Source organism: Aureobasidium pullulans (genome assembly GCF_000721785.1).
Source record: "Aureobasidium pullulans EXF-150 unplaced genomic scaffold scaffold_1, whole genome shotgun sequence".
NCBI lineage: Eukaryota > Fungi > Ascomycota > Dothideomycetes > Dothideales > Saccotheciaceae > Aureobasidium > Aureobasidium pullulans.
Window position 1 is genome coordinate 1,497,464 of NW_021941021.1, and position 14,356 is coordinate 1,511,819.

At 50.3% G+C, this 14,356-nt stretch overlaps 6 protein-coding genes across 6 annotated transcripts; 2 read left to right on the top strand and 4 right to left on the bottom strand.

Moving 5' to 3' along the window:
- The first annotated feature begins 368 nt into the window (after positions 1-368).
- M438DRAFT_341415 (DFP-domain-containing protein) lies at positions 369-1,807 on the top strand. Its single transcript, XM_029904498.1, has one exon. The coding sequence runs from the start codon at positions 658-660 to the stop codon at positions 1,738-1,740; it is 1,083 nt and encodes a 360-aa protein (XP_029765874.1). The 5' UTR covers positions 369-657; the 3' UTR covers positions 1,741-1,807.
- On the bottom strand, positions 1,778-3,610 carry M438DRAFT_379746 (MFS general substrate transporter; the record flags this gene model as incomplete). Its single annotated transcript, XM_029908873.1, has 5 exons — positions 1,778-2,043; positions 2,096-2,842; positions 2,896-2,934; positions 2,989-3,255; positions 3,308-3,610. 5 exons carry the CDS (start codon positions 3,608-3,610, stop codon positions 1,816-1,818), a joined length of 1,584 nt encoding a protein of 527 aa, XP_029765875.1. The 3' UTR covers positions 1,778-1,815.
- A 588-nt stretch (positions 3,611-4,198) lies between these two features.
- On the bottom strand, positions 4,199-7,774 carry M438DRAFT_341416 (kinesin-domain-containing protein). The gene is made up of 7 exons (XM_029904499.1): positions 7,632-7,774; positions 7,439-7,577; positions 7,083-7,382; positions 6,510-6,635; positions 4,823-6,450; positions 4,645-4,764; positions 4,199-4,596 (listed from the first exon to the last, which is right to left on the bottom strand). The coding sequence occupies exons 1-7, from the start codon at positions 7,653-7,655 to the stop codon at positions 4,543-4,545; spliced, it is 2,391 nt and encodes a 796-aa protein (XP_029765876.1). The 5' UTR covers positions 7,656-7,774; the 3' UTR covers positions 4,199-4,542.
- A 159-nt stretch (positions 7,775-7,933) lies between these two features.
- On the top strand, positions 7,934-9,258 carry M438DRAFT_341417 (putative vacuolar protein sorting protein Vps66). Its single transcript, XM_029904500.1, has 3 exons — positions 7,934-8,037; positions 8,089-8,326; positions 8,377-9,258. Exons 1-3 carry the CDS (start codon positions 8,007-8,009, stop codon positions 9,086-9,088), a joined length of 981 nt encoding a protein of 326 aa, XP_029765877.1. The 5' UTR covers positions 7,934-8,006; the 3' UTR covers positions 9,089-9,258.
- A 429-nt stretch (positions 9,259-9,687) lies between these two features.
- M438DRAFT_287266 (Fcf1-domain-containing protein) lies at positions 9,688-10,633 on the bottom strand (the record flags this gene model as incomplete). Its single annotated transcript, XM_029901615.1, has 2 exons — positions 9,688-10,427; positions 10,494-10,633. The coding sequence occupies 2 exons, from the start codon at positions 10,631-10,633 to the stop codon at positions 9,983-9,985; spliced, it is 585 nt and encodes a 194-aa protein (XP_029765878.1). The 3' UTR covers positions 9,688-9,982.
- A 418-nt stretch (positions 10,634-11,051) lies between these two features.
- On the bottom strand, positions 11,052-12,707 carry M438DRAFT_264062 (FAD dependent oxidoreductase; the record flags this gene model as incomplete). The annotated part of the gene is made up of 1 exon (XM_029899924.1): positions 11,052-12,707. The coding sequence occupies one exon, from the start codon at positions 12,705-12,707 to the stop codon at positions 11,052-11,054; it is 1,656 nt and encodes a 551-aa protein (XP_029765879.1).
- Positions 12,708-14,356: the final 1,649 nt, after the last annotated feature.

Below are 14,356 nucleotides of genomic sequence, written 5' to 3' on the forward strand. Positions count from 1 at the left end.
ACGAGCGAAGGTGGCCATGCGGGCGTTCGCTGGTTACACGAATCGCCTATTCGTTTCAAATCATCCACTGGGGAGTTTCAAAGGCGCTTAAAAAAAGCTTGGTCAAAGCTTGAGCTGGCACCATTGGTGTTTGACATGCAGCGACATGCACAAGGTGGGAAATGACCTTGAGCAAGACGCTGACATTGGTCAAGTATACGAAGGGATGCGTCGGTCTTCTTTGCTTTGTCTAGTCGGATGAGAGGTCGCGTCGAGGAAAGTCACGATGGATTTGAGAGGGGGCTGGTCTTTTGGCGGAGAAACGGAAAGGACGTGACATCACTGCGGACTTGAGCAACGACATCTGGTCACCCTCGTGCCTCGGGAAAGCATTACTGTATGCTCGGCGAGAGCTATTGTTCCATTATTCTTTGAGAATCATCTGTTCAGGTTCTCGATAGGAATACATACTTCACAGAAACAGATCGACAACACAATCGTACGAGTCCTCAAGATTAGTCAAAGCCGTGCCTGGTCTCTCAATTACCCAGTACATTCAAAACCGACCATATCGAAGATAAAAACCGGACAATTGTCATCTCGCGACTGAATCTTTCCTCATCGCGTGAATCGAAAAAGAGAAAGGAAACCCGAACACAGAAACCCCCAGGAGCCACCATGGAACACGAATATTTCTCATCCAACCCGCGACCAAAGGTCCTACACAAACATTCCACCTTGGCCCGCGAATTCATCTCCCACCATGCATCTGAATCCCGCCGTGTCGTCCTCGTCACATCGGGTGGCACAACCGTACCCCTAGAGAACCAAATGGTCCGCTTCGTCGACAACTTTTCCGCCGGCACCCGCGGCGCAACTTCAGCAGAATATTTCCTCGACCATGGATACGCCGTCATCTTCCTGCACCGCCAGTTTTCCCTGTTGCCTTACTCACGTCACTATTCACACAATGTGAATTGCTTCTTGGACTTCATGGCCGAAAGCGCTGATGGGAAGGTGGAAGTGGGGCAGGAATACCAGGATGAGATGGTGGAAGTATTGAGGAAGTACACGGATGCCAGGAAGAGCAATAAATTGCTTTCCATCCCATTCGTCACGGTGAACGATTACCTGTGGGAGTTGAGAGAGATCGCTATCTTGATGCAGCCATTGGGTGGAAATGCGCTGTTTTATCTTGCCGCTGCCGTGTCAGACTTCTTCATCCCTAGCGATCGCATGGTGGAGCACAAGATCCAGTCGTCCGAGGACTTCAATAAGGATAATGCGGAAAGTGCTGATGGGACCAAGACACCGGCTGCGAGGATTGAGGGTCAGCGCTTGGTTATTGGATTGGAGCCGGTGCCTAAGTTCCTCAAGACGTTGGTCGATGGATGGGCACCAGATGGCATGATTGTCAGTTTCAAACTTGAGACTGACCCGGCAATCCTGGTCAAGAAGGCCGAGTACGCCTTGAACAAATATTCGCACCATCTGGTCATTGGAAATCTGCTTTCGACACGCAAATGGGAAGTCGTGTTTGTATCCGCAGCTGGAGGCCAACAGTGGATCCGCGTACCAAGAAGCAAACGCACACCCAGTATTTCCGGCAATGTCAAACATGTCGGTCTGGCTTCAGGAGGCGACGCAGAGCAAGACGCAGAAGCAGTCTCAGGTCAACCTGCCGTCGAGATCGAGTCCCTTATCATTCCAGAAGTCGCAAAGATGCACGCTCAACACATGTATAGAAGAAAATCGAAATAGAAGGGAAAATGCGCAAAAGCAAATAGAATTCTAACGATACCCCTATCAAAGTATATCATGTCCAGTCTTCATGTATCAGAGAATGATACGCCACTGTGCAGTGCGATGACGCATCCTGGCGCCAAAGATACTGAGTGGAATGGCGAACAACAAGATACCAGCAGCAATAGCCGCTTGTTCGCCGAAACACTCTGCATATCCAACCTTGTTCACCCAAGGTATAATCGCATACAGGAATCCAAATGCCGCAACATTCTTGAGTCCGTTAATAAGCAACAGCGCATCCGGCGCAACAGGAAGATACTACCCCATGATCAGCAAACAGTCAAAAGAGTGAGGATATCAGAACACTTACACAATCAGAGATATAAGTCATAGTGATGCATGGAATAGTCGTCAAACCTGTAGCGACCATCCCATACCCAAAGAACAGACTAGTCCAATGCAAAGTTTCTTGCACTCCATACCCAAAGGCCAAGCACCCAGCTGGCACCATGACCGCCGGAAAGATCAACAATGTCAATCTACTCTCAGGTTGGAAGACGCCATTGTTTTTTCTAGCTCTCCAGTCAGAATACCAATCCACAAGTGGCCCACCAACTAGAGCGCCACAGATATTTCCTAGTAATCCAGGGATGTTGATGAGACCATTTACAGCAGGGGACCAAGAGTAAGGCGGGGCTTGCAGGACGAAGGAGTTGAGGATGTTGATGCCTACTACCCAGGCGAGAGCGAATGCGGTAGCTAGAGTCGAGAAAATGACCTCAGGATACACAATCAACGGCCAAGGACGCAGGAACAATTCAAACAAAGATAGATCCTTTGGCAATGGAGACCAAAGTTTCAATTGTTGGGCCCAGGGTTTCTTGGGAATGGTGGAGAGGGGTGTGGTGTCGGAGGTATCTGAAGGTCGATGGATGAGCTGTTGGTCAGGGCTGGGAACGTCCTTTTCCAGAGTGTTCGTGTCGCTGGCTGTTCTTGAAGGTGTGAGTGGTTTGACGTGTCCGTGGCCGGTGCGGTCGAATCTTGTTTCTGGACAGAGGAAGACTACGACCAGGAAGTTTATGGCGACAAGAATGGCTGCGATGATTTTGTGCCAGCGCTGTCAGATGTCAGTCAAGGCTTCGAGGTCAAGTTCTCAAAGCAGCTACGTACCCAGCTTAAGCCTTGGACGACAAATCCACAGATGAGAGGCTGGTAGTATGGTTAGCCTTTTTGTCCAGGGAACATGATATGATCAAGACTTACACCCAGTGTATTGCCAGCAGAGATAGAGTTGACATACCAACTCATCTTACCAGCACGCTCATGCAAGAAGTACAGATCGTTTACCATAGATGCAGCCACAGCTTCAGAAGCACTGCCCCCGAAAGCGCCAATGATGTTAGACCACAGTAGACTTTCAAAGCTCTGCGCTGTAGCACCCCATATGTAGCAGATACACAGCAGAAGCGTACAAAAAACAAAAATGGGTCGTTTGCCGTAGTAGTTCGCCAGAGGTACCCAGAGAAAGTTCTGTATGAACGTGAGTACGAGCACAGATGATGCATGTCAGCGCTAGACGTACAAAGAGACCAAAGACAAGGACAGGCCAGAGAAGTAGCTCGCTGGTCTGATGTTGAGACTTTCCAAACTGCATACTCAGAATGTAGAAGGCGGGTGCCAGGCCGCCGATAGCGTAGTTGGAAAGAAATGCAAAAGCGCACACACTGCCAAAAGCAACATGTTTTCTCCAGAGCGGCCATCGGAGAGGGTCGTTCGGGTCGATGGGTGATGGAGCTGGGTAAAGAATGATGGCAGTGTCCTTTCCGTCATGAAGGCGAACATTGCCTTCAGAATCGTCGAGTTCTCTCAACGAGCGGAAATGCATATTTGCGGTAACTTAAAATCCGTGAGAGATCCAAGAGGCCAACCAAGCAGGTACCGAAGGTGAGGGAGAAGACGAAGCGGAGGAAGTAACAGGCTGGTCATCCAAAGATATCCGAAGCATGGCTGTCAGTCTCTTATATCACTCTCGAGAATGGGCTTTTAGTATGTGTTACGCTTGGAAGAAAGAACGAGGCGAACAAGATGGGTGGAGCTAAGAGCAGAGATATATTCCGGACCTAAAAGTAAGCACTGTGGGAACACAACTGAATGCGGTGACACTGTTGAGGTGCACCATCATCCGGGTTGTGATCTTCCATCATGAAGTTCTGCTGTTGAGCAAAACAAAAGTAGTTAGGCCATGCTTTGATGCTGACCCGGGGCGTGGAGAGCCGAAGTTGAAGTCTCCAGTGGCACAGAACCCGCGCTATCCTCTATTGACATTACGCACAGATTTTGTTTAGCCCACTACGGAGAATACTCGAGTAGAGGCAACCAAAGATCAGCAGCATTGCATCAGTGATGGCCAAGATCGACAAGAGGATGTGTGTGATGCTAAGAAATAAGCTGCGTTGTCTCCAAGAAGTTTGTGCTCCGCGGGCGGTCAGTCAGCCAAGCATCTCACCATGAGCATTCAGCAATGCTTGGTCAACGATGTTTTTGTGCCCATGCGAAATATGCGATAAAGTCTTGAAAATGAAGTCTTGCTTACATTCCTATATTTCACGTCGTCTTCTTCGCTCGACAAGATCGATACAAGGCGTTCGTTCCACCCGAAGCACCATCTGCGCGTTTCCTTCTCATGCCCAACCTCAGGCTCATGGGGTACTCCAGATATAATTCGCCAGAAAAAAAAACGCCCTCAAGCAATCCTTCCAAAGGTGTTCGATCCTCATCATGACAAGAAATTGAAAAAGAAACGGACGTATCAACACTCTAATCCTTGACCTTCGCTTGCCTCTTCGCGGTTCCAATGTGAGTGTTATGCACCTGTTGGATGTTAGTCACTGCGATAGCATTGAAGAGCAGAGAACTTACCTTGGTGGCAAACTTCAGACTGGTCAACGTCTCGGACAAATGGGCCTGCAGAGGGCTGACCATAACGAACATCAATGTCTTGCTGTTTCCGCCCAGCGAATATTGCAAGAGATAGGTCAACTATGTGCTTGTTAGCCAGATCCCTACAAGTAGAACTTGAGCTTGAGCTTGAGCTTACTTTACTGTTACGGTACGGAATGTGTTTCGCATCCTTGCCTGACCCAAGAGCGCTGATGACATCGCCTAAACAACTCAAACTCTTGTTGATGTTCTGCGTCTCCTTCAAGCGGTCACCAGAAACCTGACTGTGTGCCAGACGCTCACTACCTGCCAAATCGACTAGGTTGAGAGTGCCCTCGGAACGTTCTCCTGTCATCGTGTTCTCTCCAATGAGTCTGAGAATAAAGACGGAATGACTGCGTGACGAGCGCGAATTTGCTTGCGTAGCAGCAACACGTCGGTTGCGATTGGCCTGGTCTAAAATGGCGTTTACTCGAGTGGGAGAGTCGAGATCAACTGTAGTCACATCCGTGATTGTGGTCTTGAGTTTGACCGGATCCTGGCGAATCTCATGCTTCTTGTTGTTCCAGTCCTCGGCCTTACCAAGGAGATCGTTTACAGTCTCGTTGTAGACTTCAACAAAGCTACCCTCCATTGAATATGTCCAACCTTTATCTTCCAAGCTCTTAGCTGTTTCGTATATCTGAGTGACAGCGCTTGGAATCATGCCGTCAGGTGAGGACATTGTGTATGTCTTTCCTGATCCAGTCTGGCCATAACAGAAAATGCAGACGTTATATCCGTCCAGTGCACTCTGAACAAGCTGGCTAATTTCGTCGAAGATCTCGCCATTCTGGGAGCCTGGTCCAAACACTCGGTCGAAAGAGAAGTTGTTGTTGGCCTTGGTAACAGTTCCCATGGCGCTCTTCTGGTCTGGTCCTTGCACGACAACCTCTTTGCTGTCTGTTTCGGCGTCTGGGAAAGCCAACTCTGCTTTTTTGGTCTCCTCATCGCCCAATGTTGGGCGGACACGACAGAAAACACGAATGTTGCCCTTGAGCTCTTGAACCTGGTTGTGCAATTTTCTCCGCAAGGTCTCCTCCTGACGGAGCTTCTCTTTCGCTTCAGCAGCGACAGCTTGAGCATCCAGCATTTGTTGATTGAGATCCTGGAAAGCTTGCGATTGAGCTTGGTTATCCGACTCGAGGAAATCAATTTTCGCCTTCATAGCGCGCATCGATGTTTCAAGGGTGAGCGTGTTTGTCGAGGCTTCGGTCAACTTCTCCTTCAGATTGGTGTTTAGTGCATTTGATGATTCCAGATTGGCCTTGACTTCGTTGAGCTCGGATCGTAGTGTTTGCAACTCGCGGTCTTTTTGAGTGACATCGTTGTCGGCTGTCAGCTTTTGCATGCTGAATTGTGATGTAAGCTCCTGGACTTCGCGCAGTCTGCGGCTCCTCTCTTCCTCAAGCTCTGCTCGCAGTTCGCGCTCCTTCTCGGCCACCTCTTCTCGTCGCGTTTTGTTTGCTCTGTCGGCTTCTTCTTGGGCGTCCTTCTTTACTCTGTCAAGCTCATCTCTTGCTTCGCGCTGAAGACGTTCAAGCTCCTTGCGATGGCCGTCTTTGGCGTCCTCGACATCGTTGCGGTTTTTCCTTCGTAGGTCGTCGATTTCGAAAGAGTGTGATCGCTTCATGTCGTCAAGCTGAGCGTTTACTGAGGATAGTTTGACCTTCGTCTCGGTAAGTTCGCTGGTCAATGTCTGGTTAGCGGTAGAGAGTTGCAGGCGGATCTGCTCCATCTCGGAGACTGCGAATAAAGGTATTAGCTGGCCCGGCGTGAGTCTGGAAGTGGAGTGAGACACGTACTGCGCGCCTTGTAGATTGAGATGCCCTCTTCCATGCCAGTCTTCTCTGTAGCGGCGGAGTCGAGTTGTGTTTTAAGTTGGGAGTAGAGGGTTTCCATGTCTTCGAGACGACCTTTGGTGTCCCATGCTGGAGCAGGAGTGTTAGAATTGCGATTCAAATACGTGATCTTGCCCGGAGAAGCATTGTGAACGGTATACTTGGTGTGGGGGGTCTTATAGATCTGCAAGTCTGTCTCCGGTGGACGCGGAGTCTTTGGGACAGGCTTGAGCTTGGGTATCTGCGATGGTGTCTTGGGGCACAAAGGCTCCTCTTGCTGTGTTGAAGAGACAGAGGTCGACCTCGAGTCAGAGTTGTTGGAACTCAAGCTCAGAGTGCGAAAAGCCGTTGAAAGGGAGATGTTGCGACTTGCTGAGAAGCTGAACTTTTTCGGGGAAGGGGCAGAAGGGAGGGGGGTGGGGGATCCCCCATCAGATGGTACTCTTGACAGGACGGAAGCATAGGATGCCGTCCTATCTGAGATGTGTGGCTGATGCAGGACAAGGGCAAAGGATTCAACAATGGGAGGTAGCATACCCTTGCGCTTGTTTGGCAGAATGCTCGACGAAGAAGAATCCTCATCGTCATCCTCATGTGTAACCGAGACGGGGCGGGCGGCCAGGGCACTGCGAGAACCGGTGCGAGGAAGGGCGGAGTTGGTACGATGGGCGGCGGCAGAGGCAGGACGGGTCGAAGTGGTAGTGTGTGTTCCAGAGGTCTTGCGCAAAGCGTTTGTCGTGTTGGAACGCTTCATAACTCTGCTGGTCGTCTGGGTAGTACGGACGGGCTCGCCAGCACGTTCGGCCAACGTCTTTCTCTTAGCAGCCGGCTCAGGTACTGCGACAAAGGAGCGGTCAACGGGAGTCATTTGCGACCAGACGGATGAAACATACAGGCCGAGCCCTTGTGCTTAAGCAGGTTGGCTGGAGGCGGAATGGCGCGCGCATTGTTGTCAGAGGCCGACATCTCTAGCAGTCCGGTGGTAGCGGGTATGCGACTTGGAGGCCGCAGCCCTGATGCGCGAACGGGTTGCTGTGGTATACATGTCAGAGATGGTGTCAAGGGAGTAGGTGCAAAAGAACGTACGGCATTTTCACCGTTGGGGACCATGGTTGATCTCAGTCAATGGTTATATCAGACGACATGCCACAGCGCCGCAGACAAGTCGAGCATAAGACAAAGTACCGTTGGTGGTGGGGCTTCGATTGAGTCTTTCTCGGTCAAAAGTGCCAGTGCTGAGGGCTGCTGTTTCCCCGGGATAAACAAACAGCTCCTGCCGCGCCGCTTTCCATGCGACTGGCGATTGGCCAGCCAATCGGCGTCTCTCTGTGGCTGACGCCGATGGGAATCTTCACATGCCAATCGTCAACCCATCAAATGACGTTGCGCGAGTCTAGCCCAACTTTTTCGGCGACGTGAAGCTTCCTGCCTTCTTCCTGTATACTCGCCTGATGAATACTCATGGAGAAATACAGTGCTTTCCGTGATCGCGGTACGTCGTTCCTTCTGACAACGTGTCTATACCATCCTAATCAAGTCACAGGCTCGGGCATCGCGCCCTTCTTCCCTATCCCCACGCAGCCCGCGGGATATGCCCTTCCCTTCCACGTCTTCATCTTTGTCGTGCGCATCTTCTTCCTGATCCCTCTGGCTCTCGCCTACTTCTTGCTCGTCTCATGGCTTCCAATCGGCTCCCTCGGCAAGAAGGCTATACTCTGGTGTATGCTTGGCGTTCCTGGCATCTGGTGGATTGATCTCGGTGTTGATGGTGTGAAGAAAGGGTATGCCTTGTTCACCTGGCCCTTCAGCATCTGATACTGACATGATGCAGTTCTCTCGGCCAGAACCAGCACAAGCTCCCTCAGCCTGGATCCGTCATTGCCTCTTCTTATACATCGCCAATTGATGCTCTCTACCTGGCTGCCATCTTCGACCCTGTCTTCACTCGCTCCTTCCCTGGCGAGCGCAAAGTTCAACGTATTAGTCTCCTCCAGGCCATGTTCCAGGCTTTCGCCCCACCTGTTCTCTCTCCCACCAAAGACGCCAAGCTGGTGACTCTATCAGATCTCTTGCGCGAGAAGCCCGACCGTTGCATCGCCGTCTTCCCTGAATGCACTGCCACCAACGGACGCGGTATCCTTCCCTTCTGTCCCAGTCTGCTTACTGTCCCCGCCAAGACCAAGATCTTCCCTGTCAGTCTGCGCTACACTCCTGCCGATGTCACCACACCTGTGCCTGGCTCTTACTTCTCCTTCCTCTGGAACCTGTGCTCCAAGCCTACTCACTGTATACGCGTCCGCATCGCAGAGGCTACTTACAACGAGCCTCCTGCCCCCGAACCTCCACGCAAGAACTCGTTCCAGACTAACCTTCTCGACGACTTACATCCTCGCATCACTCCGAGCGGAGGTATGAGCGATCCCGAGAAGGAGTCGTTGGACAAGATCGCCGAATCTCTCGCCCGTCTTGGACGTGTCAAGCGTCTAGGCCTTGGTCCTGCCGATAAGATCGCTTTCATCAAGGTCTGGAGCAAGAGAAGATGATCATCATCAGATAGAGAGCAGGCATGACTTTGATCAAGCAGGGTTTTAGCGGGTGTTGTAAACCTTCTTACGACTGTATAGCACAAGTCTCATTTCTGCATATTGCAGTTTTGATTGACCGAATAATAGAAACTTCAGAATAAATCACCATCTATCCAATCTACACGTGCTCGTATCTCTCAATTCGTGCAGTTACATAGGCTGCTCACTACAAAGACCCCGAATTTGAAGAGTTGAAACTTGCCCCTGATGTATCTGCTTCTCCTGTCCCTGGTCCAGATAGGAGGTAAGAGAAGCAAAAGTGGAGCAAGTAAGAGTAGCCAAGTATCTGAGATGTATGGAAGACAAGGCACGAAAATACAGGTCATTCCATGTCAAGTCAAGTCAGGGCAGAGAGATATCTTGACAGATGAACAAGAGTAGAGGAAATCAGAGCAGAGCTTCGAAGTGGAGGCGAGTGAGGTGCAGTCAAAGCGAGTAAAGAGTGGTTGAAATCAGTCAGGTAGTGTTGATGTCCATATGCCGTGCTCTTGGGTTGTCGACATGTAGCAAGATCTGCCATGTCAATTGTGAATTCCAAAGTGAGTTTAGTGTAATCAAGTCCAGAACGATGTGTTTGATAGTTGTGATTTTTGTGCTATTCATTTGGACAAAACAATGTCTTATGACGGCTCAGGCGTCCTTGCAAGGCACCGATAGTATGTGCAGCAAGAACGCAGGCCTAGTGCCTTCTGCTTCGAAGGTTAGTCGAGAAAGAAGAGTAACGCCTCCCAATATGCATCCATGAAAACTCCAACCCAGTCGCAGAAACACGAATCCCCCCATGTCTTCTTTTCCCAGCATCTCTTTCTTGTGTCTTTCCTCTCCATTCCTTGCTCAAGCAGGCCATCTCTTCTACTTCTCAGGTGCATCAGGCAACCTCTCAATAACATACTTGCCCTTTGCAACATTGACAATCGGCACACCAGGAATCTTCCTCAACCTCCTCTTCAAATCCCTATCGTTGGTCGCAACGAGATAAACCCTATGCTTCAACACTCTATCCACGATACAGTCGTCCGCATAGGTTCCCTTGTGCGAGCACTCCAAGCGTTCCCATCTCTCATCTCTGGCGATTTTCAAAGCGATGCGGTATTTGGGACCCAGTTTTTCCAGCTCGGCCATGACGCAAGAGGTTATTATGGGGCGGCAGGTGGCGTAGAGACAGTCCATTAGGGAGGGCAGGAGTTCCAGTTTGTTGTGCACGGTGTGGGAGAGGAAGTTGGTGTCGACGAGGACCGAGTAGGGTGGTTGGAGGGCCGTGTTGTGTTGGAAGAACATTGATGAGGGTGCTTGCGGGCTATGGAGTTGTCTTGTCAGTATTGCTGTTGTGTTTTGTGAATGGCAGAAGTGGGGGGATACTCACATCTCTCGTACAACTTCTTCAGATGTCGGCTTTTTGGCCTTGTCGTCGCCAGTGACTTGGTTCTTCTTGAGGCGGGCATCGCGTTGGCCGATGACTCGCTTGACTTGTGCGAACTTGCGCGTCTTCTTTTGTACACCCATGCTGACGGATGTGTATGTGTGATGCGAGGTGGAGGGTTGAGATGCGGATTATGTCTCGTGGCGCAGACTTGCGACTTGCGTTCTCTGCAATGCGACGGCAACCATTTTTTGGACCCTTATCGATAACCATGTGGTCCAAGCGTATTCTCGAATGCGGGCCTCGGGCGCCAACTTCAACTTGATCCTCCGCATCTCGGTCTGGTCCTTACTTTGATTTAATTGTCACATTTCTTACTTGAAGACACTCGAGTGCGGACGTGAATATCATGGGAATTCGATTGTCGAAACTACCAGACTACTAGCCATGTACGCCAAGGCAGTCACGCCTGCTCTCTCTCGTCAAACTCATAACGCCGATTGATCGTAACCGATTCCAAATGCACTCTCATACTCTGTTCGCAGTCGGCGTCTCGTCCGATTAGTTCTGGATTGCCTGCTGCAGAGCCTTCTTCGCCTCTTCGTTCTCGGGGTTCAAGTTACCCTTGGCTGGTCCCATGATGCAGACACCATCGCTGGAGAAGCGAGATGCGTGGACAGGGCAATCCCAACTGGCCTCGGCATGGTTCCAGCACACAACTCCCTTCATGTGAGGGCAGAGTGCCGACATCTTTCTCACTTCACCGCTTTCCGTCTTGTACACAGCGATAGGCTTGCTGGTCTTGGGGTTCAGCACTCCACCGGTACCAGGGAGAAGGTCCTCAATATCGTTGATGTCTGACTGCACCAGCCGCTTGTACTGGCTGTTGATCTGCAAGTCGTGTGTGATCATCTCTTTTGCAGACTTGACGATGCTTGACTTGCGGGACGGGTTGTAGAGCTCCGCCCATGCATTCTCTTGACCCGTAATCTGGTCTGCGATGATACGACCAGCCATGACGCCGTGCGTCAGTCCATTGCCAGAGTCACCAGTGACGATGTAGGTATGCTTGGTGCCAGGATCAAGTCCGATGAAGGCGACGCAGTCGACAGGCTCGAAGATCTGACCCGACCACTTGTAATCCGTAGATCCGACTTGAGTGAAGCGTTCACGAGTCCAAGTCTCCAGTTCTTCATAGTTCTTCTTCTCGTCCTCATGCTGGCCGACCTTGTGGTCCATGCCTCCAATCACGAGGTAATCATCCTTCTCATCGCACTCGGTGAATCTGATGTACTTGTAGGCGTCGGCTGTGTCGTAGATGAGTGAGTCCTCGTACGATCCCTTTGGAATCCGCACGGCAATACAGTAGGTGCGATGGAACTCCATCTCGGCGACGACACTGAGCTTCTGCAGGGGAACACAGGTAGCCATGACAACATCCTTGCAGGTTATTGTTTTGTCGTCCTCGGTCGTTACTTTGACCTCCTTGGACCCGAAACCCATGACTTCGATACCTTTCTCCTGACATTGCAACATGCGCGTCCGGGCGTAGCAGCTGAAGTTAGGCTGCTGAGAAAGCCACTTCAAAACGCCGAGGAGGTACTTGGTTGGATGGAATGTGCCCTGGTTGTAGAAGACGGCAGCGTCACGCTGATCAATCTGGCCGTTCCAGCCCTTGATAGCATAGCCCTCCTTCCACTCTGCATTCATTCCGATCGTCTTGGAGTACGCGATTTCCTCTTTCAGCTCTTTCACGTCATCTTCGTGATGCTTGTCGCCACGAGGGTATTGCGAAACGTTGTATGCAGGAAGCTTGCGGTATTCGCACTCAATGCCCAACTCTTTGGAGATTTCGCCAACACGTTCGATGGCCCAGTTGTGACTTTCGTAAGCCATGACAGCACCTTTGTCACCATGCTTTGACTTGATCTCGGTGTAGCCATCGTCGAGATCGCTTGATAGATGGCCAGAGGTACGACCGGTCTCGCCTGAAAGAATATCGCGGGCCTCAATCATGACGACCTGGACACCCCGCTTGACAAGTTCATAAGCTGTCGAAATGCCTGCAATGCCACTGCCTATGACACAGACATCGGTTTCGAGGTCCTTGTTGAGACGAGGGTAGTGGGGACGGTTGCTGTAAGGCTCGGTGTGGATCCAAACGGCATCCGTGGAGCCAGACGTCTTCATGAACTGTTGGGGCGAGGCCGTCTCCATCGTAGTCTTGTGGACAGTGGCCATGTTTGCTCTTCTGATTGTTGTGCAGCTAAATTTGATTGAGATTCGAGCACTGGATGTGTTTGCTCGAATGGTGTTGCTAAGTAGAGCTGATGACCAAGGCATGAGACGGAAAGTGTTCACAGGGCAGAGTCAGAGCGATCTCGAGTGAATATTATAAGAAGTAAAGGCACGAGGGAGAGGAATGAAGGTGGTGTTGGACTGCTTTTTGAAGATCGAGAGTGGAAAATGCAACGAAGTGATCAACCAGGTCACAGGCAGTTGTTGACGATGTTTTGATGCTCTTTCCTAGCTCTGAACAAGCAGTGGAGAGACATGACCCCGCATACAAACCGTGCGTGTCGCTGTCACAGAGCTGTCAAAGTGATGCAATTATTTACCGCTTGTGTCTCTCTACCTCCTGCATGACCGCTCCACTTGTTACCAAGGCGGACCTTCATGACGATTTTTTGGCAGCTGATACTACTTCGGCTTGAGAGACCCTGATGTTGCAACACGACTCTTCTTCATTGAAACACAGCGGGTAGATGCTTGTGGATAAACAGGAGTCGGTTCCGGTCGTCTGGAGAGTCAGCATCACAACGCCGTCATCAACATTCTGCTCATTGGTGCTTGGCTATTGTGATGCTCTGATGACAACGACCGTCTCACAAGCACTGCTACCAAATGTTGATTGCTCTTGAATGAGAATCAAGTGAACGATGTTGATGATGCACGTAGGTGGGAGATGGGAAGAAGTGGAAATGGGTCACAATTGTGGGTGGTCCATGGGCTTCAAAACATAGTTGTCTGAACGCATTGACACTGAGCGAGCACTCGGCAAGTACACACTCATTGAGCCATGTAGATCATTTGATACTGAACCAAGCCATTACCCGCCTACAAGAAGTGCCATGCTGTCCACTGTGTTCGGTTTTGTAACTTCTTGGTCGAGAAGTAGGCATCAGCATAGACGGGCAGGGTCACGAGTGTGGCACATTCGATTTCGACTAGGAGAAAAAAGACAAATAAATCAAAATAATACACTTTCATCTGAATATTAGTTGCTAGCAAAAAGCCGATCCATCAGTCCCTTCCTGCCCTCCGGTAAGCATAGTAAAGTACACACCAGCGATTCAGAATATTAGTGCCAGCCTAACTTCCTATCCATGGTTCCCAGTTCCAGAAAGGAAAAGAAGAGATATGAGATAGGAATAAAAGGAGATGAGAGAAATAAAAAGAACAAAGGGAAAGAAAAAATCAGACAAGTTGTTTGCCATCTCGAATTCATATACTATCTTTGTTTTCTCGAGAGATTCCAAACAGTTTCATTTCCTCCTTTTCTCGTAGGTGCTCAATTGACGGGGGAAAACGACAAAGCAGAAGTACAGCAGATGGGGAAAAAGAAAGACTAAACTTCATGCAGTTTCGACGAAAAATCAGTTGCGCTGCTTTCCGGCTTGTATGAATGATGTCCTTGAGCCATGCGGAAAGCTAATAATGGTGGGGATATGTTCTTTTGAGAGGTCTACTTTCGTAGCGGTCGTTGGTGTCATTCGTCATTGACTTCATCAAGGCAGCCGAGAGACCGAAGAAGACATGAGACAATGTCGTCTCGTCTGCCCATGCCGTGGTAGCTTGTTCGTCGT

Bases quoted from the DNA above. Each gene is read 5' to 3' on its own strand.
- M438DRAFT_341415 (XM_029904498.1), top strand. From the start codon at position 658: ATGGAACACGAATATTTCTCATCCAACCCGCGACCAAAGGTCCTACAC.
- M438DRAFT_341416 (XM_029904499.1), bottom strand. From the start codon at position 7,655: ATGGTCCCCAACGGTGAAAATGCC. The intron at 7,383-7,438 runs GTATGTTTCATC...CCTTTGTCGCAG, and splicing joins TAAGCACAAGGGCTCGGCCT to TACCTGAGCCGGCTGCTAAG. The intron at 6,451-6,509 runs GTACGTGTCTCA...CTTTATTCGCAG, and splicing joins CTCAATCTACAAGGCGCGCA to TCTCCGAGATGGAGCAGATC.
- M438DRAFT_341417 (XM_029904500.1), top strand. From the start codon at position 8,007: ATGGAGAAATACAGTGCTTTCCGTGATCGCG. The intron at 8,038-8,088 runs GTACGTCGTTCC...ATCAAGTCACAG, and splicing joins CAGTGCTTTCCGTGATCGCG to GCTCGGGCATCGCGCCCTTC. The intron at 8,327-8,376 runs GTATGCCTTGTT...GACATGATGCAG, and splicing joins GTTGATGGTGTGAAGAAAGG to TTCTCTCGGCCAGAACCAGC.